At 55.2% G+C, this 24,370-nt stretch overlaps 1 protein-coding gene across 2 annotated transcripts in view; it reads right to left on the reverse strand.

Annotated features, from left to right (window-relative positions):
- Crmp1 (collapsin response mediator protein 1) overlaps positions 1 to 24,370 on the reverse strand; it is a 62,226-nt gene that overhangs the window by 36,768 nt on the left and 1,088 nt on the right. Inside the window, exons 1-3 of one of the 2 annotated variants that reach the window (XM_047566600.1) lie at positions 20,505 to 20,774; positions 6,263 to 6,351; positions 1,519 to 1,703 (exon numbers count right to left, since the gene is read on the reverse strand). In XM_047566600.1, the coding sequence (XP_047422556.1) occupies positions 1,519 to 1,703; positions 6,263 to 6,351; positions 20,505 to 20,543 (313 nt within the window). In that variant the 5' untranslated portion in view covers positions 20,544 to 20,774. Of the gene's footprint in view, positions 1 to 1,518; positions 1,704 to 6,262; positions 6,352 to 20,504; positions 20,775 to 24,370 lie in introns of those variants that run through there. The other variant, XM_047566599.1, reaches the window with a different exon arrangement.

Consider the following 24,370-nt stretch of genomic DNA (forward strand, 5'->3'; position numbering starts at 1 on the left):
AGGGTGGAGACAGGCTGGGGCCGGCCAGTTCAGACCACACAGCGTGACAGGTCAAAGAGCATTTATAATCAGCTGTTACCTGCTTAATTAAAACCATTTACTGAGGTGGAATCCCAGCAAAGCAACTATTCAAGCAACACAAAGCCAAACGGCAGCAGAGAAGTCCAGCTGCCCCACCAGGCCACGCACTGGGCAGTGCCATCTGCCCCCGTGGCCCCACGCCCCACCGTGGTTCACTGCGGGCAGAGTGCTCCCAGGGACTCTGCGCTTGGCCAGGTGGCTTTCGCCAGTCACAGGGCGTGGTGGAACTGGGGTGTAAGTGAAGAGATGAGGCGGCAGAGGGCCAGTCTCTCAGACCCTCCCGCACACCAGCATGCCCTGAGGCGGGCAGGGCTGTGCCAGGCTGGGCCAGGACAGGAGACCCCGAGTCCAACTGCGGGCCAAAGCCGTGCCGCCGTGGGGTCACCCACTGCCACACACGCTGAATAAGAAAGCAAGGGCTGCTTGAGATTTGGGGGCTGCTACAATCTGGAGTTGACTTGCCTGTGTCCCCAAGGGTTCCTGGGTTGGAAGCTTGGCCTCAGGGTGGCCATGCTGGGAGGGGGCAGGACCTTTAAGAGGCGGGGCCTGGCGGAAGGTAAGCAGGCCACTGGGGGCACAAACTCAGAAGGAACTGATGCTGGCCTCTCAGGAGTTCACTGTCCTGAGAGAGTGACCTACAACAAGAGAGCCATACTGGCCCCTCCCTGCTCTCTCCAGCGTCCTGTCCTGTCTTGCCATGTGATCTGTCCCTCTCACACATTTTTATGCCAAGGTGCCACACACTATGTTGTGACTCAGACAGGGGGACCCTCACCAGAGGCTGAATCAATCAAGAGGGCCACCCAATCTCAGACTTTCAGCCTCCCAAACTGTGATCTAAATAAGCCCCTTTTCTTTATAAAGTACCTAACCTCAGGTATATTGCTACAGCAATGGAAAACAGATATTTAACAGGAGACTGTTTGTTATGTAGCATTATCACAGCATTATTTACACCAATACTGACTAATACATCTACTTTCTAGCTATGTAACCTTGGGCAAATTACCTCAACTCTCTGAGCCTTTATCCTCTATCATAATAACATCCACATCATGGTTTCCAAAACTGTAACCATCTTCACACTTCAGGATGTCTTTCCTTACCTCCCTGTAATCCATACCATTCTTTACATAATACTTTCAAATGTGTTCAGTTTCTAATAATCTAAATGCTAACTTCAATCTCAGCCTAGAATAATAATAATCAGAAAGTGCTAGTAATTTTACTTCAATACACACTAAAATGAGTTTTGAAAGTTTTAACGTCTACATCGCTTTGAAAAACACTGAGCCTCACGGGAGGATCCCAGTGAGAGGGAAATAAAAGGACACCCTGAGCTCAGGGCCCAGTCTGTACTGGGCACCCGGTGCTGCTCTGCCTGTAGTGATGGAGAACTCACAGCCAGGCTCCCGAGGCAGGGGCCCTGCGACTCACTGATCATGGTGGTCCCGCCCGCCAGCGCTGCTCTGGTGCCCTGGAAGAAGTCATCGGCCGCGGTCATCCCCTGGCAGGGCTTCTGCAGGTATGTGTTGACGTCGATCCCTCCTGGAATGACCATCCGCCCATTGGCCTCTATGGTCTTCACTCCGCCAGGAACGATTAAATTCTCTCCTATTTGCCTGGAGACAAACAACAAAAGGGACTTTGGTTCTTAAAAGCAAAATGGGCCCTCAGCTCAGCAGCTTCAGTCCCACTAAGTACTCATGTCTGAGCCAGGCTGAACAGGCACCCGCCGGGTGGAGGGCACTCAGGCGGGGCCTGCCCTCCAGGCGCTCACACTCGACTGTCCACACTGCTGGGCCAGCAGGGCAGAGGGCCGAGAGCACAGGTGAGCAGCTTCACCTGGCCTGGTTATCCAGGAAGGCTTCTCCAGGGCTCGTGGCAGCACTGGATCCAATGGAGGCAAGAGCTGCCTCCCCATCACGTGACGCGGGCCGTCTGAAGAGCCAGTCTTTCTAGGCTTCTTGAAAGCTTCTGGCAAGGCAGACGCGGACGAGCACCAACCCAGCAAGGCTGCGGAAAGGCCCCTTTGCTCTGCGAGCTTTCAGGGACACTGATGTGGACTGAATTGCATCCCCAATTCATACGAAGTCCTAACCCCAGCAACTCAGAAAGTCACCGTATTGGAGACAGGATCTTCCCAGAGTGCTTAAGGTAAAATGAGGTCATTCGGGTGAGCCTAATCCAACCGTCTGGGGTCCGCAGGAGAGCAGGACACAGACACAGAGAGGACCACATAAGGACACAGGAGAGGTGCCATGTGCAGGCCAAGGAGAGAGGCCTCAGGAGGAGCCAGCCCTGCCAACACCTCGATCTCGGACCTGCAGACTCTCATTTACTTGTGAAAAGTAAATTTCTGATGTTGGGGCCGCCCAGGCTAGGCGCCGTGTTGAGCAGGCGCACGCAGACGGGCGCCTGGCTTCACATTCCAGCAGACTTCACGAGGCTGGCCTCAGGAAAGCTACTCCAGCCCTCCAGGCCACCACCACGAGGGGCTGGGACAGGGGCTCAGGGTTCCAGACAGGCTGACATCCCTTCTCCCTGCTGTGCCCTGAAATTTCCTCCAGGAGGGGGAGAGTCCCGGACAAGCCCAGGAGGCAGATGGACCTAAGCAATCAGCAGGCTGGCCCCCGTGAGCCACGCGGGGACCTACCTGATGTCTAGAGGGTGACACCTGTTCTATATGTTGGAGCCAGAGTAAGAAAATGTCAGGGCATCAGCAGAGTCTGAGCCAGAACCAGGATAGGGACCCCATGGCTTCCACAGCCACCCCTTGGCTGAGATCTAAGATCTGAGCTCAAATAATTTTTATTTGCAAATTTGAAAATTCAGTTATTCTGAACTCCTGGGATTAGGCAGTCACATAAAAATACCAGTAATAAAGGCTTAAGAAAATATTGCTTCAGTGACCAAAGTGTCAGGCCCCAAACAGAATCCACCCCACAGGGGACAGGAGCAGAAGTCCTGGCCCTGCTGAAGCCCCGAGCAAGGCTGGTCCAGGCCGGGGGGACAGAGTAAGGGCTCCGGCTGTGGCTCCCCTGCAGAGCTGGGCACATCGTGGCCTCTCCAAGCTGGAAAGAGTCCAGCAAAGCACAGAGCCGGGCTCAAGGGGAGGACCGAGACAATGACAGACAGCACTTGTTACTATCAGCCCCACCACAGCTGCCGCTGCCACGCCCTCGACCACCAGCCCTCCTCCTGCCCAACTGCCAGCCTGAGTTCACAGAAACTCTGTTCTTCCAGATCCTTCTGCCACCCTTCTCCAAACATGTGGGCTGCTGCCAGGAGCTGAAGCGAAGGGGCTCTGGAGGACACTGAGCCTTATAAAGGCAGCTGCCCTTTCTGGAGGCTGCTGGAGGAGGAGCTTCCCCAGCACGCACGGATGACGGACGCGCTGGAGCCCCCACCACCTTGTGAAGAAGACAGCTAGTGTCCTGCATGCTAACCCCAGCAAAGGCACAGGACCCTCAGCCAGACAGGAGGGGCTGCAGGCCTGAGGCCCGTCCTACACACCACTGTGGTAGAGACAGCCCAATGTGAATGGAGCCTGTGACTCTGCCACCATGCCAGGGTCCCCGTGAGGGGCCAAGTCACACCTCCACCAACCTCTCCAGTCTCCCAGCAACAGCCCTACAAGGAGGGAGGTCCCACTATGCAAAACGAGGACGCAGACCTGAGACAGGCAGCTGGACTGGTTCAAGGTCACACAGCAAGTCCAGGGTGTGCCTGGGACACCCCGAGTCTAACAGCAGGACCTGCCCACCAGGCTGACTGCCTCACTGATATAGGAGCAGCGGATCCCCTCAGACTGGGACTGAACTAAAGGGGACTCCCATGGATCAGGAGGAAGACTCAGTCCATGGCCCACACCAGGAACAAGCCCAGAAGGGGAGGAGAGGACAGAGGAAGCTCAGCTGGCCTCAGACATCCTGCCCCACTCCACTGTGGCCAGAAGAAACCCTGTGAGACCAGCATCTGAATCACCGTGCTCAGTGACCCAGGCGCAATCCTCAGTATCACAGCTGAATGCACCCTAACAGCTGAACAGCTCCTAGAAACTCGGCCAACGGTCACAGAATGGAAGGACTCTCACGATTCACAAAGTAAAGAAAACCTGAGCCTCTGCGTGCCAGGTGGTCCCTGGGTCGGCACAGGCGGTGCCCGCCCCACTCAGCCAGTAGGATGCGTGCTGGAAAGGACCCCCTGAAGTGCAAGGCACGCAGTCAGGGTCACCTGCTCCACCTTACAGGGCGGGAAGAGGGATGCCCAAGCTCACATGCCTTGGCATCGGGGCACAAACAAAATGGGGTTCTGAGTCAGAGGGGCTGATGGTACTGAATTCAGAGAGCTGCCCGTCTCTGCCGCAGCCTGGCGAGCCAAAGTTCTAAGGCTGCAGGGGTTCCTGCATACAGCAAGCACTCAAGAAATGCAGCTCGGTCCATGACCACTGGCTCCACAGGTCCCCAGGAGGACAGAAGCAGAAGTGACCAGTTCAAACTTCAAACAGCAGGTGGCCTGTGAGAATGGCAATCCCATGAGCAGCTGCCCTGGAGGCCCGAGGATCCAACCAGAGCTGCTTCCTCTGGATCTAAGCAGCTCATGCCCTGGGCTCAGCTGACCCACCACATGGCTGCGTCAGGGCTCAAAACCGTGCCCTCAGCTGTTCCTGCGGGGTCTGGACGCCTCGTGCGTTTCCTCGTCCGCACTCTGGGGCACCTACTCTGAACCAGGCCATGCTCCAGGGTGTGCAGGTCACACTGCCCTGGTCGAGGGACAGACACCCTGTGAGGGAGACTGACAGATGGCAGCTCACAGGTCATAGGGATGGAGGAATGCAGCCAGGCCACCTCGGGGCAGGGAAGGTGGCCTGAGATGTCCCCAGGGGCTGGCAAAGTGGGGACAGGCGTTCCAGGCAGGGGGCTGGTGGCTGCAGGGCTCCCAGGTGGAAGTGGCCTGGCCATGCCCACCATGGCGGCAGGGGAGAGCGAGGAGGGAGGAGGAGGGAGGATGGCGGGAAGGAGACTGCTGTCCAGGACCAGAGTTGGGCAGGCGGACAGGGAGGCAGGGGCTCTGACCCTTGATGGGCACTGTGCACCTGATACCCCAGCCTCCCCATCACCGGCATCAAAGCATGGGGCCCCAGGCTGGCTTGTTACCAAGGCCACTCCCGTCTGGCCTCCCCTTGCCCACAGTCCCCTGGGCTTTCCTTTCTACATCAGTAGCCCAAGCTGGCCCTGAGACAGTCTCCTCTGCCCTCCCAGAAGCCCAGGGAGGAGGCCAGGCAGCCATGAACCCAGGCCACAGCCCCCCATCACCAGCTAGTAAAACGTGGGAGGCCACAGAGAAACCACTGCCTGGTGTTAAGGACGGAACTGTCCCCAATTCCGTGCCAAGGCCCCAACCCCCCAAAGTGACTGTTTTGGAGATGAGATCTTTAAGGAGGTAATTAAGCTTAAATGGGTCACCAGAGTACATCCCTAACCCAACAGAACCGGTATCCTTATAAGAAGAGGGATGCCTGTGTATCACCGAGAAAGACCGTCTGAGGACACAGTGGGAAAGGGGCCACCTGCCAGCCCGGGAGCGAGGCCTCAGGAGGAACCAGCCTTGCGAGCACTTAACCCAGGGCTCCAGGCTCCAGAAGAGTGAGAGATGAATTTCTGTTGTTTAAATCACTCGGCCTGCATCACTGAGGTACAGCATCTCAAGGGGGCTCCGACCCTGGGTCACCAACGTCAGGCTGAAGACGGAGCCCAGGGGAGTAAGTAGGGAAACGCAGAACCAGGACTCTGTTCTGTGAGACCAGCCAGGGCTCCTGTGGAGGCCCACCAGTCCCCATTTCTCCTCTGATCCCCTCAACCCAAGCCCAGGAACTGTGGGCTGGTAGAGACCCCTGTGCACTCAGTCAGAGGCTCTCGGTGGCAGGCTGTCCCTCGTCCACCCTGAAATAGGACCCAGCTGCTTAACCCCACTGGTCTCTCCCATCCCTAACAGTGAACCACCACATCTGCATTTCACAGCTGGGCACCCCAAGGAGCAGCAAGCCCAGGACAACAGGGATCCCCCTCCCCAGCACACCGGCACAGTTTGACCTCCCCAGTCTGGAGCCCCGAAATACAGGAACACAGCACAGCCACCCTGGGCAGAAGGCCAGCAGGGCCTGGAAGGGTCCACCCACTTTATGAGCCCATCTTCCAAGTAGACATCAGCGTAAAAGGACTGGTCCTCGTTGACGATCCGTCCACCTTTGATGAGGAGTCGGTCACTCTGGAAAGCAAAGCAAAGTTTTAAGTGTCACTGGGGGAAAGTCAGGGAATGGGTTTCTTTTAACTTTTAATATAAAAGCTCTCAATGTCTTCAAGGGCAAAGGAAGGGCACTGAAAAAGCCCCCAGGCCACCCCACGTCAAGCCCCCTCCGCCCTCGCCCCCCTCGGGATGTCTGCATTTCCCCTGGAAGCACTTCAGAACAAGCCCCAAACAGGATCCTTCCACCTGCAGACACCTAGTACCCGTCTCCAACCACGAAGGTCTCCTCGGCAACCCTGGCCACGGTCCCCACCCCAGCCAGCCCGATGACCTCCTTCCTGCCTCTCAGCCCCGGACGGACCTCGTTCGGTTTACTGGATTGTCTCAGAAGTCTTTCTGCAGTTGGCTGCTGTGCCCGGGTGTGCACCAAGTCCCCGCAGCACACCTGCCCTGTGGTCTCTGCAGTCTCCTCCCTGTGAATGTCACCCGCTAGCTGAACACACAGAATCACTTGTAGGACAGGAATTTCTTAAGGCGTTTCTGAACAGGACCATGGTCACCTTGGAGACAACGCGAGGGTGATGGAAAGAGCGCCAACCTGCCCCGCTCCTCCAGCATGCGCACCAGTGCCCCTGGGGTACTGCCCTCTTTGCTTCCCTGTCTCTCCCACAGTGACTCTAGGACCCCCACCCACCCCCGTACCTGGGCGTTGACCAGGTCCTGGCTGATGGTCTCGGCTCCTGGCCTAGCGCCAGGCCCTGAGGAGCCGAGGAAAGCAGGAAGAGCTGGGATCTGCTCCCTGGGGTGGCAGAGGAGGGCCATGGGATGAGAGGTGGCTCAGGAGGGAAGAGCAGGAACAGGAGGGGCCATCAAGGGTGCTGGCAGGCAGCCAGGGCGAGCTAAAAGCTACTAAATAAGACAGGCTGGACCAAACAAAGGGAAGGCGTCCAGGAAGGGCAAACATCGGGTGTTCTTGGAGTGACACGCAAGGCCAGAGGCAGCAAGTCCAAGGCCAGAAAAGAACAGAGCTGCGTCCTTTACGCGTTTCACCATAAGCACATCCCAAGCTAGGGCATGTTCTTCACGATGGCGATTTCTAAATGTCTGCAGAAACCACGCCTCATGGCCACATGGTCATTTGTTTGTTTATTCCCCCACCACTTGACCCCTAAGCTCTTCGCTTTTCACAGCGAGGCAGACAGCTGCACCGACCACCCTTGTGCAGGACTTCCTGTGGTTAGGATGATGTGTCAGGCCAAATTCTCAGAAGCTGAACAACTGGGTCAAATAGCATGAGCCTTATTTATCGCCCTTGATAAACATGGCTGAATTGCTTTCCAATGGTATTGCCCAATTTGCCAGGTGTGGGAACACCCAGTGTCTTTGCCTATCATTAACATTTATTAATTTCCATATTTTGGAGCTTAAATATTTTCCCCATGTGTTTATTTACTATTTTCATTATCTTCAAGTTGCTCCTAGGGCCCATTCCTTGTGTAGGGGGAGAGAGTCAGGAAATATTAAGAATTCAGTGCAACCACTTCTGACAGGGATGGGAGGTCCCCTCAGAAGCAGAGCTTGCCACAACAACACAACAAAGGGACACCTGGGGCTCCATCCCACCAGGAGGGTCCCACAGGCCACGGTTCTGTGGTTCCAATGTTCCCCAGCATACACCATGAGAGTAGCAGAGGATGCTCCGCAAGCCAGAGAAGAGTTCAAGCCAACCAAGCAACCGGGCAGCTTCCTGAGAAGAAGCGGCCTTGCAACCTGCAGCAGGACTCCCTGGCAGCTTCCTGCAGCGACATCACGTTTTCCTCAGTATGAAAGCCAAGGTCAGCAAGACCCCAGAGAGCCTGCCCTCCCGCTGTCCCGGCCTGGCTCTGCTCAGTGTCGAGAGCACCCCCTCCACCACCCCGTCTGAAACGCCATACCATGCTGCCCTGCAGTTGGTCCTGCACCCCAACCCACCTAGTCCGCACAGCAGCCATCACAGCATTCTAGACATACCATATATTTACCCGTCTGGCTAAAATGTGGCTCTTCCCACTGGATTCCAAGTTTGCTGTGTCACCCACTGGCCGTGCAAGGCACAACCCCACAAGGGACCAATCCTGTGTGAATGCCAGTGGGTGGCACCACCCAGAGTTCTCTTCTCCCTGCAGATGCCCTGCAGATGCCCTTACGAGACTTAGCTGCACAAGGGAGGGGCTCTGACTGCTTCCTCACCGCGGCATCCTCAAGACCTTGGACCCACCTGGCCAGATGGTGGGTGGGTGGATGGATGGAATGAGTAAGTGGATGGGTGGATGGATGGACAGATGGACAGATGGATGGACAGACAAATAGATGGAACTATTGAAGGATGGATGGGTGGATGGATGGATGGACTGTAGGCAAGAGGGATGGGTAGATGGCAGGCAAGATGGAGAAATGGGTAGGTGGATGGATAAACAAATGGACAGATGAATGAATGGATGGATGAAGATATCAAGATAGATGAACAGCAGGATGGATGAATGGATACCTGAGCTGGTTCTTGGAAAATGAATGGATGAAGATGGAGAGAAAAGACCTCACAGCCACAAGCCAAGGAAGAGTGTGAAATGGCATATCCTGCTTCCCGGCAGGAGAGGCTCTAGAGAAAGCAGCCCCCAGAGCAGTCACTCCACGAACAACCTGCCCTGCATCCCTAACATGGAGCCAGCCAGGATTTGTGCATCTGCAAGGAAGAGACACACCAAGCACCCTGGAGGTTACCCAGGACCAAGGGAAAGGCAAGGCCTGGCTCTGCGTGTCCAGGAAGCACAGGCAGCTGGAGGCCAAGCTTCCCCAGCACAGAAAGCAGAATCACATGAGTCTTCAGCAGTCAGAGCAAAGTTTCTAACCCAGCCTCCTGCAGGCAGCGCCTCCCTTGTCACATTTAATTGCAGGTTTCTCAGGCTCAGCCCAAAGGGGGTGTTTTGATGCACTGCATGTCAAAAGATCTGCCCAGCCTGCTCTGCACTCCAAGAGTCAGACAGTGGAGTCTGGTCCAAACCCACCCCCTGCTCAATTGCCCATATACTGCATACCGGGACCACAAAGGGGTCCTATCTCTGGCTGCTCTCCAGGGACAGTACATTTCTGAAAAACTCATAATAAGGCAAGAATTGATATGACTTCCTCGTTTTCTTTCTTAAAATTAGTCATCCCTTTGCCTTTTAATCAGCATTTTCAAAGACATGTTCTGCAGAACTCAAAGGCCTTTTGATAGGTACTACCCCAGAAAGGGGTCCCCAGAGCAGCAAGTTTAGAAAATCCTACACTGTTCACAAGCAGAGACAGCCCTCCCGCGGATCCTCCAGGGCCCTTCCTCACCCCTGTGCAATGAACATGGGAAGAGGAACTGAGCCCTCGGCTTTTCCAAGCCTAGATCCTTCTGTACTGTGGGAAATCTGATGGGATAAATCCCAGAGAAGGCACCTGAGGAAACATTCTGTGAGAGTCACATTCTCTGCCTGCCTACCCCGAATGGATTGTGGGGGATGCTGATCTGACCTCCATGGAAATGCGGTTCCAGACTGGTGTAGCCTCCAACGGCAGCTCCTGACCCTGGTTTCCTGACTCCCTGCCCACATGTAGGCCACCAAGCCACACTGAGTCGCAGTTTTAGATATTTTCATGCCCTGAATTCATGACACCCCATAAGCAGATGGAATCTAGCAACACTCTGAGGTCAGATCCACCTTCTAAAGAATGTGTAAAATCTCAGAGAACTGCACACCAAACAGAAGGAATGTTACTATACACATACAAAGAGATAGATACGTAATTTACAAATTTTTTTTATTTTAAACATAAAATTCACACATTTAACATTTTTAAAAGGGCTTGTGCCCTTTGACCCAGAAATCTAATGCTGTCAATCTGTCCCCAGGAAAATAGCCCTAAACAAGGTCAAAGATTTATACAGAGATATAATCCAGAATCAATTACAATGGTAGAGCACATCGCTACTACTCAGCTACTCAAGATGTTGTAGAAGTTGTGAGGGCAAACAAAAGACAATAAAATGACAGGAGAAAAAGCAAACTGCAGAACTCTCTACCTGGCAGTAACTCAGGGGCAAGTGGGTCTTTCTGGCAATAAGTGACACCTCCCCAGCAGACCCAGGGCCCCCTCCGTGGGGAAAGGATAGACAGACAGATAATACTTTGTTGCTTTTGAAGTTTCCTGAAAGCCTGCCCCACTCACTGGAAACGTGCCAGGTGTGAAGCCTGCATGGTACAGGTGATGCTGGAAGGCCACCTCGTGAGGATCAGCTAGGCCTGGCGCTGGCCGGCAGTTGAGTGTCTCCTGCCAAGTGTCTTGTGGGTTAGAGGACAGCCCAGGCAAGCAAAGACCTCTTCTCCAGACCTGCCATGTCTCCCACCAGCCCCAATGGGGAAAAGAGCTAATGTGGGCAGGGTGTCTATGCTCACTTCACTACATTAAATATCCTCTCCAGCTACAATTAGGAAAATCAGCCTTTAAAGCATCAGCCGTTTGTAACCAACCAGCACAAAACACTCAACATTCAGCCCCTGCTGGAAGCGGGTGGTTCTCGATCACAGGGAAGCATCTGCATTGTTGTCCAAGCCAGCAAAGCACTCAAGTGTCCTGGGCTCCCCTCTCCCTCTCACACAGCAGGGATGGAACCTGTCCTCTGCACACAGGTCCAATGGTGGCCATCAGGAGATACACAAAATCCATTAAGGTCTGGGGATCCCCAGAAGAAAATAAGATGTGCTGTTCTTACCAAACCAACACTTATCCAAAAATCACTGGTTTAGCAACTTTGGCTATCTGGAAAATAGCAGAGAACCAAAGCTGTTATTACAGACTCAGAGAAAGACAGTGACTGTGTCATCGAGGAGGGGACTTTTGGCCTGAGTTCTGAAATATTAGCAGAAATTCATCAAGCTGGAAAAACAGAGAAAAGGAGAACACTCCAGCAAAATAAATAACACACACAGTGTCCTAAGAGTCCAGGTGAGGTGCCCCGGGTGAGGAACAGGTGGACCATGTGCTGTCCATGGTGCTGAAACACACTGGGCACCGGAACGGTGAGGGAGGCTGCTGACGCCGACTGTCCCTCTCCCTCCAGCCTCATTCTGCCCTGGAGCTCCTCAGTCTCAGCCTGCAGGCAAATTTGTACTCTTTACATCTCCATGAAACCCAAGTAACGATGACTTAGACGTTTCATCGCAGTGGATGCATCAGGCCCCAGGGCCACCTTTCCAATCCCTAATGCTCCTCTCTCAGTCAGGAAGGTGGGGGACGGCATGCCCCACGTCCTCTCCCCTATGATGCGCCACTAAAGCTGACATGGAACCCAGGGTCAATGCATGGGCGTCCACACCGGGTCTGAGAGATCCCCCATTGTGGAGCGACTGCCAAGTCATCCGTGGGAAAGGAGGCAAACAGGAATGTCCGCTAGTCGGAGTCTGCCTCACGCCACTGCCACCTCCTGGGCTGCTTCCCTGGAGGTGTGGCAAAGACCACAGGCTGTAGGAAAGAGAAGTGCAGTTGGTCCCCATGGACTGCCACCTTCGCTACAAGTTCAGACTCCTTCCATGACAACGGCAGTCAGGACAGCAGGACCTCAGGCCCTGTCCTGCCTGTAGAGGTTCAGGAAATACTCCCTGTGGATGGAGTGTCTGATTTTAAAATAACATGCTGTCCTTTGACCTCTGGGGTGCGAAGGGTCTTCATTCGCCTGCAGGAGGGGGATGCTAACTATACTGATGTGTGCTATCTACGCTCCACCCTCTTCTGTGTTTGCGTGCCTCTGCTTCTTACCTCTCATCAAGAAGTCTGGACAGGAAGCTTTGTCAGTAGGAGAGCCACCCTGCCTGAGCCCGTGCTAGGCAATGGTCCGGCAGCACGTGGTTCTCTCGCCCACTCACAAATCACACAGGAAGTGAGTGCGGGGTTACAAACGAGGAGGCTCAGAGAACTCTAGATGATGTGTCTCAGCCTCAGCTCCTCCCCTCTGAGATGGAACGAGAGACACCACTATCCACCAAGCACAGACCTTGTCCAACACCACCCTCCTGGCAGGACGATTGTGAACGTGGTCACAGCAAGTCAGGAAGATAAGAGGGATCTGAAGGCCTCAAAAGACTCTCAGACCCATTCACTCTGACACTGGCCGGGGCCTGCCAGCCAGGCCCTCCACCTTGCTACCTCACTGAACACTTGGTTAGCCAAGATGCAGCCGGCTGCAGCTCAGGACACGGTGTGAGGCCGGACAGCAGGGTTCTGAGTGGCTTGGCACCTCCCCACCCTGTACTGTGGGCAAGTTCACTCTCTGTGCCTTCTTTCCCACCTATGGTGCTGAGGGTTATTTTGGAAATTAAATGAATTCATACATGAATAGCACTTAGAAGACCGCCTGATTTTTTAACAGCTTTGCATGCAGGGAGACAGGTCTCATTAAAAGGTACAGTTCTACTGTCATGTACAAGGAATAAAAACCAGTAAAATATTTTTTTTTAAAAAAAGAAAAGAAGAAATTACTGCTGACAAATAAAACCCTTTCTCTATTAAAAATAAAAACTAAGACTAAACGAGATGGGAGCAGTGCTTTCACCTGCAGGTCCCTCACCCCCCTCACGTGCTGTCCGAATCCACTTTCTTTGCTGTAACAGAATGACTGAGGTGAGGTAATGAATAAACAAACTGAAGTGTATTTGGCTTGTGGCTGTGGAGGCTGAGAAGGCCAGAGCACAGCGCTGACTCCTCACGAAGACCTTTGTGTTGTGTCCTCCTGTGGCAGAAGGCAGGGGGCAAGAGAGCTAGAGGGGCCAAGTCACTTCTATAGAAAGTCCACTCTGTGGTAACCAGCCCTGCCCCATGAGGACCACACTGGTGCCTCTGTGAGGTGGGCCCACGGTCTCCTCACCCGTCCTAGGCTCTGCTTCCTACTGTTGTGCCAGGGACCATGCTCCTGGTGCAAGACTGTGGGGACACGTCTACCCTCGGCCTGCCTCAGTCTCCCTGAGCTGCACCTGCACAGCCCTGAGCTTGGGCCTGCACCACCCTGCAAGCATGGCCGCCTGCCACACCGCTCTGCCCCTGGACTTGCACCTCTCCATCTTGTGCAGCGTCTGACTCCCAGGCCTCGGGTCGCTCTGTGGAGTCTCCTCCAGTCAGCGCTGGTGGTGTGGCGCCTTCTTCCAGCTCATGCTTACACATGTTCCCCAGGGACTGCAGGAACCTGTCTAGGTGCCAAGATGGGCACTGGTCTCACACAGCTTCTCAGCTGTGAGACCCTGGGCTTTGGTTTCCTTATCTGTTAACAGAAGTAGCCAAAGTGACCAACAAGACCACAGGATCACTTGAAAAATAGGTAAAAGTGCTCCCTACACTGAACACTGTGACATCCAACATTCTGTGCCACGTGCTCCAAGTTCAGGCATTTGAGGAAGCAGAAAGACATTTCCAATCATTAAAGTTTCATTTTCTGAATACCTTCCAGGGCCTCCAGGAACGGCAGTGTGGAGGAGAGAACCCAAGGGCACGTGGAGGACACTCCACGCAGTGACCCACAAACAGAGCTGCCCACTGCAAGGCAGGCTGCTCATGAAGTGATGATCTCCCCACCCCCGGAGGAAAGCCGGGAGAGGGCATCTGGGGTCCCTGCAGGAGAAGCGGGCAGGGAAGAAGCAAAGGACGATCTTCCCTGCCTCCTCAAATGCACAAACAGAATATCTGACACACTTAAAAAGTTCCCTTCAGATCTGAGGTTACAGAAATGAGATAGCTGCTGAGATCTGATTTGGGATGAAGCCCTAAGGGTCTGTGAATGTGTCACAAACAGCATGTGGCAGCAAGACCTGGGGACACGCATAGACTCCTCAAATGGCCGCGGTCTGCTCTATGCCGCTCAGCTTCAGATCACCGAGTCTTCGCACAGAATTGACCCCAAGTTGTGGCACCACGTCGTCGTGGTTGGCCAAGGGCCCGGGGAGGGCGCAGGGGAGCCGTGGTGATCCAGCTGGTGGGGAAAGCCGCTGGGGCGAGGTTTTCGTTTCAGCGTGAGCGAATCAGACCTGCCTCTGCCCACTGCCTCGGCACTGCTGCAGAGGTCCCTCTCTCATTCTTCAGGCTCCAAAAGCCCTTCCCACCACCCTCGTCCCCGGATGGTGACGACTGCGAGGCTGGATCCCCAGGCAGGGCCTTGTGAAGGAAGGCCAGCGCATGCACCGCTAACACCCTGGCAGCCAAAAGTGCGGCTTGTGACTGGCTTCACTCACCCATTCACATGGCTCCATGTCCCTGTCATGAGTCACCAGTGTGTAGGAGTGGCCCGGAAGGAACTCTGAGAACAGACCACGGCCCAGGCTTGCAAGCAATCACAGTCAAGCAGAGCTGACAGGCCTGAGAGACAACTGAGGCGGGAAGTCCAGTCTCCAGCCCCAGGAGGAGCAGGTGCCATGGAGGACAGGTACAGCTGACATTAAGGCAGAGGCCCGGGGAGGGCAGCTAGGTCGGGGAGAAAGATGCCCAGGGCACAGGCCCAAGGTGGGAGAGTAGAGCTTCACCTACCCGTCCACACCAGCTTGCTTGGGTCCTAAGCCATCTTTTCTACGAGTGCCCTAGCTTCTACTCCCTCCCACCACCAACACCAACCAATTCAGAGCTGTCTCCTCCCAGAACACAGTTGTCACCTGGCCACTGTGTCTCTCTAGTGCACTGCTTCTTAGCCTTTCTGTGTTCCAGGAATACTTTCAAATAGTATAGAATTCTGCAACATTGTTGAAAGGATTAAAGACCACACAGCACCAACCCTGCCGGCCACTCCCACCACAGTGTTCTGGGTCTCAACGGGCCCTCAGCAGCTCCTGACGGCGCGGGCTGGGTCCTCGGCATCACAGTGCTGTCCGCGCCCGGACCTCCTCCTCTTGCATGCTGGAAGGTGCAGACCTGGGAAGGTTCCTTTCTGTAGTGGGAGCTTCCTGTTACTCACAGCAGACAGACTGATGGAGCAGCCCTCCACTTGTGAGAACTCCAGCCGCCCTGAGAGACGCTGCTAAAACTACGTGTGGTTGTCGCAACCCAAACTTCACAAGATGATCAAACTTGAGCAGCACATCTGCAGAGGATTTTTTCACTGTGCTCACAGCACATGGGCTGAGAAACACGGGCTGGTAGAATATCTTGCATCGTCCTCGCTTCTACAAGCCTCTTATACAGCGGCCTATGATCTCCGCCTTTGCCCTTGCCCCTCAACCCTGTTCCAATCTGAATTCCACCTTCCCGACCAGTTCAGTCTGGCGCCTGTCCCCAGTCAATTCTCAAGCCCTTTCCCCATCACACCCCCGACTACCCGAGCACCAACTTCACCAGGTGTCTGCACGGCCCAGAACTTCCACATTTCATCTTCTTATCTCCTCCAGACGGAGGTCTTCTCCCTGGCAATTTAGGGCTTGTTCATATGACTTGCTCCGACCAGTGGACTATGAGCAGATGACCATCAGGCCACCCTGAAGGCCCATCAGGTTGCTGCCAATCCCTGGGCTCTGCGACCTCTTCGGCCAGGTCTCAAAGTGAGGAGAAACAGGGCGCAGACTCACTGTCCACCAGCAGCCAGGGGGAAAGTTACGGCTACCCACAGCCCACGGGGAGCATGAACAAGATGTAAACATGTGTCCCTGACATCTTGAAGCTTGCACCACAATACAAAGCTGACACAGTAGTAATAATAATAATGACAGCTCACCCACAAGGCAATTACTATGTTCAGCCACTAATCTAAGCACTTTACATATATTGTCAGTCATTTAATTTTCAGGGAAAAAAATCTATGGGTTATTAAATTTCCTCCTTTACAAACATAATTTGTTTAGAAAAAGAAATTGATGCAAACAGAGAATAGGTAAATCTCCCAATTACACAGCTAGTAAATGGAGTAACCATGATCCAGACCCAGATATCCAACTTCAGAATCCACACTCTTGTCACACCCTCCTCCCAGCTCAAGAACTTGCAGTGGCTCCCTATTACCCACAGAAGAAAGTCAAAATGCCCTATAACTTGGAACTAAATTGGCCATCTAACTCTTTCACTTTAAAGAAATGGAATCCAAGGCCCAAGAAGTTTGCCCCAGACGAAATAACTCACTGGAGTCCGGGTCAGACCTAGAACCCATGTATTATGTCCACTGAATAAACTCTGCAGACTCCCAAAGCCCTGCAGAACCTTTTAAGCTCAACTTCTGATTCAGCTGTGTGAAGCTCCTCACTCTCTTTGGATCACGTTCGCCCCCAAGCCTGGCCTCATTCACCTGGTTCCCCCTGCATATCCTGCTACCCCTACTCCCCAGCGATCAGCACCCAATTCACTCCGACTCTGAGCCCGGTCAAGCTCCTCCATTGCTTTGCCAGTGCCGGGTCCTCTCTGCTCTAATTCCTCTTAACACCTGGGCTCTGGTTCACTTTGCCCTGGGCCATTTTCAGCTTATTTCCTGTGTGTGCACTCTGTCCCTTGGATGGCAGGCTCTAAGGCACCTAGCACAGGTCAAAGAACATAGTGGACATGTGGTGAATTTCTGCTCCAGCTGGACTCTGAATTTCCATTTCTCAGAGAGAAAGGAGATATGATGGGCAGACACTATGTGCCGAGCCTGCCCGTGTGCCCTGGATTAAGGCTTGACCAAGCTCATTACAAGAAGCACATGCTTAGGGTTAAGGTGGTACAGTTGTAAAATGGAAGATGTCATAACTCAGAGTCACTTTTATGTCCCCTCTGAGATACTTTTTAACAATCTGCTGTAAACAAAATGATTTTTCCCTGAACATAGCGCCATTTCTGTCTTCCCTATCACAACCTGGACATGACTGAGGGCATTTGCTTAATTATTGGCAAGTTTGTTCTCTACTCGTTCCGGACCCTCCGTCCTGGTATTCCACTTCCATCTGATTTCACAACATGTGTGACAAATCATGCAATGGCAGGCATCCCAAACCCCTTGTGTGAAAAGGCAGGCATCATCCTCGCCTCTACAAAGCCTCTTATACAGCGGCCTATGATCTCCGCCTTTGCCCTTGCCACACACCTACAGGAGACAGCGGCACGCTCAGGGCAGGGCAGGCCCTGCAGGAACCTGGCATGTCTGCACTTTAGAATAACTGATTCAGCCCGGTGCCAGCTCTGCTCGATGGTCTTCCTATCTTCACTGTTTGACTGAATAGCAACTTTACACACGCATTTATATAACAAAGATATAAACTCACGCTTACAGATACACACACCAGTGCCCTGAGAGGCAGAGAAAGGGAGGGGGAACGCCTGCGTGTGACTTTCTCAGCGAGCCGAGCAGCACATCTACTCTCACTACTTGAATGTGAACCTGAGTGTCCACGATCCAGTGTAAGAAACTTGGCATGCTACAAAGGTCTTTGAACCTCAGTTTGCTCTTTGGGAAGCAACGATGATCGACCTGTGCCTTCCTCACAGCACTGTTCTGAGAACAGGTGATGGTGAAATTCATGCTGAAAGCTGGGTCCACAGCAAGAGCTCCCAGGACCAGAAGGCAGGAGGCCTTACTTTCACAACAGTCACCATAATCCCCGGGTGGAAACCCTGGACCCCCCCCAACACAAGATGGAGCAGGCCTCCCCCTTTGGTGCTTCTGTTTGGAGCCCAGAGTTTCTGCAGGGCCATGAAGCCAAGCGCCTTTGTTTGCTGAGAGCCACACCCAGGATGCTCTCTTTGCTTAATGCTCAGTGGGCATAGAAACAGCTTCAGCTAAGTTAATCCCCGGCTGTGCCATTTATTAAAATAAATAAATAAATAAATCCACTTATGAAACAGAGCTTCATCAATATTTTAAGCAGTTCTTTGGTCCTTGGGGGCAGAAGCCAAGTGCCTGTGCCTTCCCCTCCTCCTCCTCTACAGGGGAGTCCATGCTACATCTGGGAGAGCCAAGTGCCAAGCCATCTCCCTCCCACTTGCCCTGGAGCCAGCAAGGGCCGGGCACAGACCAGATGCTTGCCATTATTATTCACTCATCCAATGACTGCGGTGGAACAGGCTGGGGTACTGCGCTTGGAAAGCCATAATGGCCTCTCAGGAAAGGTCCTGGTCCCTGTCACAACATGTACATTATCAACAAAAGACCCTCAGGCAGCGGAAGGGTCTTAAGAAGCCCCATGCAAGTCTATCCTCTCTGCTTTCTTTTCTCCTTAAAACCACGACTCTCTCTGGCTAGGGTTGAACACAAAAACAAAATTGTCAGCATCGCTCCTCCCCATGCTCCGGGGAGCCATGTCCTGAGGCTGCTGGAACCAACCCTGAGGTTTACCTTTACACACAGGTTGACTGCTTTGCATGAAGAACCAAAGTAGCAGGGGGCCAGCCAGCAGAGCCAAAGCCCCTCTTGGGTCAGGTGCACCTAATGCACCTAAGCACTTTGTTGGGGCCGCTGGGGACAGCCGAGGCTGCCCATGAGTCTTGCTGGAGGGGGAACGCACTTTGGATCAGAACACTGATGTGCAGAGAGGTGCCACAGCAGAAGGCCCATCCAGAGCCATCTGCTGCAAAAGCATGGGCAGTTCCTCTCCACTGCAGAGCTCACAGCAGGGCGCCACACAGCTGAGCTGAACCACACAGAGGGGCAGCATTCCCACACACCTGCCTCAAAGACCATCTGTTAAACTTCCATCTGGGAAGCCCATGTCCTGAGGGGCAGAGGAACCCAGGGCTCCTGACTCCACCTCCATCGCCTGCCTCTGTCCTCCTAGGAGCAGGGGCAGGGTTCCCAAGGCAGGGACCACATCAGAAGAATATTCTTGTGCTTTCTTCTCTGCTGCCTGGCCTGGGCCACCACACTCCTTCTGCTGACTCTTTGCCAACTAATGTTTACAGATTGCCCTTAGGCCTCTGGGTCTCTAAAGCAGAGGACAGAGATGGATGGGAAGTATCCTGATCCCCAGGGTTTATGCCTTTGAATAGGAACTTGAGCTGAGCCCCCAGTGGATTTTCCAACTCAAGGCTTAGCCCAGTCAAGCAGATCCAGGGCAGGGCAGGGGAGGCAAAGGGTCTAGGCTCCTCCCAACCTCCAGCTCAGGTATGCCCACTTCCAGCCTCTGGGTGCTTCATGTGGACAATGTCTCCCTCAAAGGACTGCTAGGATTCCATAAAACGAGGGCTTGGCCACAGCGGGCAGGTGTGTAGGAAATGACAGCTTCCTCCCCTGACCCCAAATTCTGCATAAATGAGCAGGCTTGGTCTCAGATCCTCAGGAGTCTCCTGGAGGATTCCACTACGCCTGGAACCCTGCCTCTCAGCACCTGGTGCTCCTCCTGCCACCCAAGGTCCACAGTGCTAGCAGTGTGCATCCCTCCGCAATGGCCTCCTGGACTCTGAGGTCAGGCAGGAGTGGGGTGGAGGCGCCAGCTCCTGACCGCTGAGCCCTGGGCTTCCTCAGCTCCCCAGGAGACAAAGCGAAAAGACCAGGGATCCTTTGTTTCCGGCCACACCCAGGGACACAGCCTGCCGGCTCAGCCCACACTACCATTCCCACCCTCCAGCGGCCCAGCCTCAGCGCGTTAACCCTTCCGGGGCCGCGGCCACCGTGTCCGCGGAGAGGCTATTTTTAGCTGCGGGGAGGGTGGGCGCCGGCTTCCATCATGGCGCTGTCTCCCGGCCGGACTTCCACCCATCATTACGGGTGGGGAGTGGGAAGAGGCGATTCCGTCTTATCTTTCTTCTGGCGGCTGCGAGGTGCCAGGGCCGAAAGGTGCAGGGGGACGCGCGCCGGGCTCAGCGCACCTCCCACCCGCGGAGCCGAGGGAGGGGGCTCGGACCCGCGCCCCTCCCTCTTTTGTTCGGCTCGGCATCCTCGGCGGTCACGCCATCCTCCTGCACATCCCGGAGGGGGAGGGGGCTGCACGCCCGCGGGGAGAGGGACCCAAGGCTCCAGCCCCGCCCCGCCATGTGGGGCTCCCCCCTCATTGTCCCCAGAGGCTAGGGGAGGGGGCTGCCATGCCCAGACCGGCCCCGCCCCACCCGCGGCGACGCAGGAAGCCTCGGGGGCGCCCCTGCCACCCCCCGCGGATCTGGACCTGACGGCGACCACCGTCCAGCCACAAAGAACCTCGGCGCGGCGGGGCGCGGCGGGGCGCGGCGGGGCGGGGGCCGCTTACCGTGATGTGCGGAATGCTCTTCTTGCCCTGGTAAGACATGGCCCCTCTGGCGCCCTCGGCCCGGCCGCTGGACCTGCCGGCTCTCTGACGGTCTGTCGGGCTCCTTCTCGGCCCCGCTGCCAGCGGGCGCAGTGACAAAGGCCCGGGAGGGATCGAGAGAGGGACAGTGGCTCGGCGCCCGCGGATGCCCAAGCGCGGCTACTCGGCCCGCCGCCGCCGCCGCTCCGGCTGCCAACACCGCCCGGCTCGGCGAGGAGGGCGGGAGGAGGAGAGGCAGGGCGGGAGGAGGGGGCTGCAGACAGACAGCTCCTCCCGGCGGCGGGAGCCGAGCCCGATTCGCCCCTCTCGGCTCGAACCAGGAAGCGCTTCCCTTCCGATCCCCCACTCCGCCCCCGCCCCCCACCCGCCCAGCCCCGCCGACCCCCGCCTCGCACGCGCGCCCTCGACTGCGCCCCAGCCTCGCTCTCGCGAATGGGAGGGTCTGCTTTTCAGGGTTCTTTTTAAGGCAAGAAACGGCCTTCGCTGGACAGACAGAGCCCGCAGGCAGCGCCACAGGTGTGTAGCACTGCATCTAAGGGTCTCGCCCGATCCTGTGCAGAGGGAGGAAGCCGAGGGACAGGTGCCAGGACCCTCCCAAGCTTGGAGGAGCTTTCCTGGTCGCCGGGATCGCGCCCAACGACCGCCCCCCTCCGGCCACTCTTCCACAGCCTCTGTTAGTCCGTCCCCGCGCCACGCACTGAATGGACCAAGACCTTTTCTATCTCCAGCTAGAAGCCTCTACTCAAGCTATACCCTGTCCCAGAATATCCCACCGTAGACAAAAGGCTAATCGTTCTCCCGAACCCGTCCCAGTGCATTCTCCCTAAAGAGTCTCTCACTACCCTCCCCATCCCCATCATTAAATCACCTTCCCTGAAGGCCTCGGGTATGCAGCCGCAGAAAAGAGACAAGGCCACAATTCATTGCTGACCTGCTGGAAGTAAGCAGCAGCAGCTCTCCCAGCACACAGAGGCCTGGCCTTGGGGCCAAGGGTCACTCGGAGACTGGCCTGCCCAACAGTGAGTGCCTGGAAGTTGGTCATTGCACCAACGTTTCCACAGCTCCTGGGGACAGGCTGTGGGACAGGAGAAGGAATAGGATGCTCCTGCCTCTCAGTTGAGTGTTCACTAGCTGAGGGGGCCCAGGATTCTGCTCAGGGAGAGGTGGGCAGGAAGCTAGGACATAAGTTGATGAACTTCATAACAAAGGAAGAAAGATGGAGAGGGAGGAAAGGGGAGAGTCTCAGCAAGCCAGCCCAGCACCGGACAAAACACCAACCCTTCCTGCCTTCCCTGCTCATTTTCTGCCTGCAAAGCCCAGCGGCCCCTGGAAGATACATCTCCCTACTTCCCAGTTGCCACCCAGAGAGAGGTAGGCCGGGCTTGGTAAAACCCCTCAGTTTGGGGGCTTTGGCTTTGGGCCTGGAGTCCTCATCTCCACCACCACAGAGGTCAGTTCCCTAGTCCAGTTCCCTGGTTCACAGCAGGAGATCAGAGGTTGGGCCTTAAAACGGGGGTGGGGCTCCAGGTTCACAGAGAACAAACTTAGTATTCCAAGAACACAAGCCCATGATTTTCCCATTTCACAGATGGGAAATTAAAGCTTACAGGGATAGAGCTAACAAAGGTCTCTAAGGTCAAGGGCATTAAAACACGGTGTGGTCAAAATTGAACCCAGGCTGTTTAACCCCAGAGTTTATCCTTATTGAGTTTTAGGAATTGTAGTTTTACTCTCTTATGCCACATTCAAAAAGTACTAGATGCATTGAGTGTCTACTCATTATATCTGGTAAATGTTTCTTGTATGAAAAAACAAGGAAAAAACTGAGTTTTAGTAACATTACAGAATACAAAATTATAAATAGGGCGAAATTCAACTCTCTCCTATGAAGGAACTCCAGTCTATTGTTGCAGGGGGGTGTGAATCTCTAATTCTTAAATAATTCTTAAATAATCATGTGTGTGATGGTAAAATTGAGGCTCGAGGGGTAAACTGACGTGGCCCAAGTCTAGGTGCAAAACGCGTTCACTGCGGAGCAGGGTTTGGAAACCAGGCTCCTGCACACCGGGTCTAGGTGTCCCTAGGCTAGTGCTTCAGCTGATTTCTAAGTTCTCGCTAATGACCCGAAACTGCGGGTGGGGACCTCCTCCCTCCCTCCCTCAGATTCCAATATCTCCTTCCTCAGCGCTAAGTTCTAGGTTCCGACATCGGACCCTCTCTAGGGTCAGGCTGGAAACCTGGGCAGGAAAGCTGCGGAGATGGGGACAGGACCACGTGCGAATCCGGGGGAGGAGCACCTTCTCCAGACTGGCCAAACAGATGGCTGCTCCCAAGCAGACTTCGAGGGTACCAAGTGCAGCAGCCACTCAGCCTCCAGCAGAGGCAAAGGTTGCGCCTGCGCCACGGAAGCCCCGCCTCCCTCCCAGGAAGGCGCCGGTGGGCGGGGGAGGGGTCCCAGCACCGGCCGCAAAGCGCAGAAGCAACGAGGCCCGCCCCGGAACCCCGGCCTTCAGTAACCCAAACCCTGCGGCCGCTCTTTCCGCAGGAATTAAAATGCTCCCCCCAGGGAGACACGAGCCCCTCCACTCCTCGGACCGACCCGCTAGTGCTTTTAGAGCCCTCTTCGCGCCAGAGGCGCCGCCTTTTGTCCGGCCCCTAAAAAGCTATGAGAAAGGGCAGAGGGGACTGGAGCGGAGAGGGAGGAAACTGGGAAAGGTGCAGAGACCGGAGTCCCCAGTCGCCCGGGCGCGGCAGCCGGGCGGCCCCGGCAAAGCCCAAAACTCCGCTGGCATAGCGCCGCTCCGGACAGCTCCTGGCCGAGCACAAAGCGTCCTCGCCTCCCCGGTACCCCGCCACTCCCTCCCTTGAGGGAGGTCGAGGGAAGTGGGCCACCCGCATCTCCCAGATGGAGGCGCCGACGTTAAAGAGGGCCAAGCTCTCTGGCTAGCTCCCTCGTGCTGGCCGCGGCTTCTCTGTCTCTGGTGGAGCTGGGGAGCCCGTATCCCAAGCAAGGTCGGACCCAGGAAAAGGGTTGGCACGAAAGATAAAGAAGGGGTGGGGAAGAGGAGACTGGACTCTGCCATCTCCCTTCCCCACCCACCCCACCCCACCCCCCACACGCTCTCGCTTAGACTTTCGACTCAGAGGCCCCGGGTTCAGGACCGCGGAGAGCTCTCGAGCTAATGAATGGGCGGTCCCGCAAGGGATGCGGGCCCAAGCGGCACCAGCCTGCCAGTCGCAAGCTCCTACTACTCCAGGAAGCCCTCCCAGGTTTCCGTCTGGACCAAGCTCTGCCTCTGGGTTCACTTTATGCCTCTTGTAGCACTGGAGGGGGCAGGGTTAATTAAAATAACAATAAAACTCAACAACAAACATTTCTTGAATGGGCACTGTCTATCGGCATTAATTGATTTAATTCTCATAATGAACCTGTCACTCAAGCCAGCCTAGGAACTTCTGGAGGGTGTGGCCGGGTTTCTGGGCTGGGGACCCTGCAGATTCAGGCACTGAGTTCTGGACCAAGCCGACAGCTGTCCCTCGGGGGCTCTTTATTCTGTTTTCCAGGCACTGAATTTAAGCCTCATCCATCCATCCATCTACTCATCCATCCATCCCAGGGCTGTGCCGTCCACACACCCATCTTCCCCCAGTTCCCTGGTGGTCCCCAGCTTAGGGGCGAAGACCACAGTGCCCAGGCCCTGGCGTCCCTCCTCCCTGGTGCCCCATCCCACTTTCAGAGGGACGATAACCTCCAAGTCCAGGAGGACATCGACTCCAGTTCAAATCCCAGCTCTGCCTCCAACCTGCCCTGCAAGGTGGTCACAGCA

Source organism: Sciurus carolinensis, chromosome 10, assembly GCF_902686445.1.
Source record: "Sciurus carolinensis chromosome 10, mSciCar1.2, whole genome shotgun sequence".
Taxonomy (NCBI): domain Eukaryota; kingdom Metazoa; phylum Chordata; class Mammalia; order Rodentia; family Sciuridae; genus Sciurus; species Sciurus carolinensis.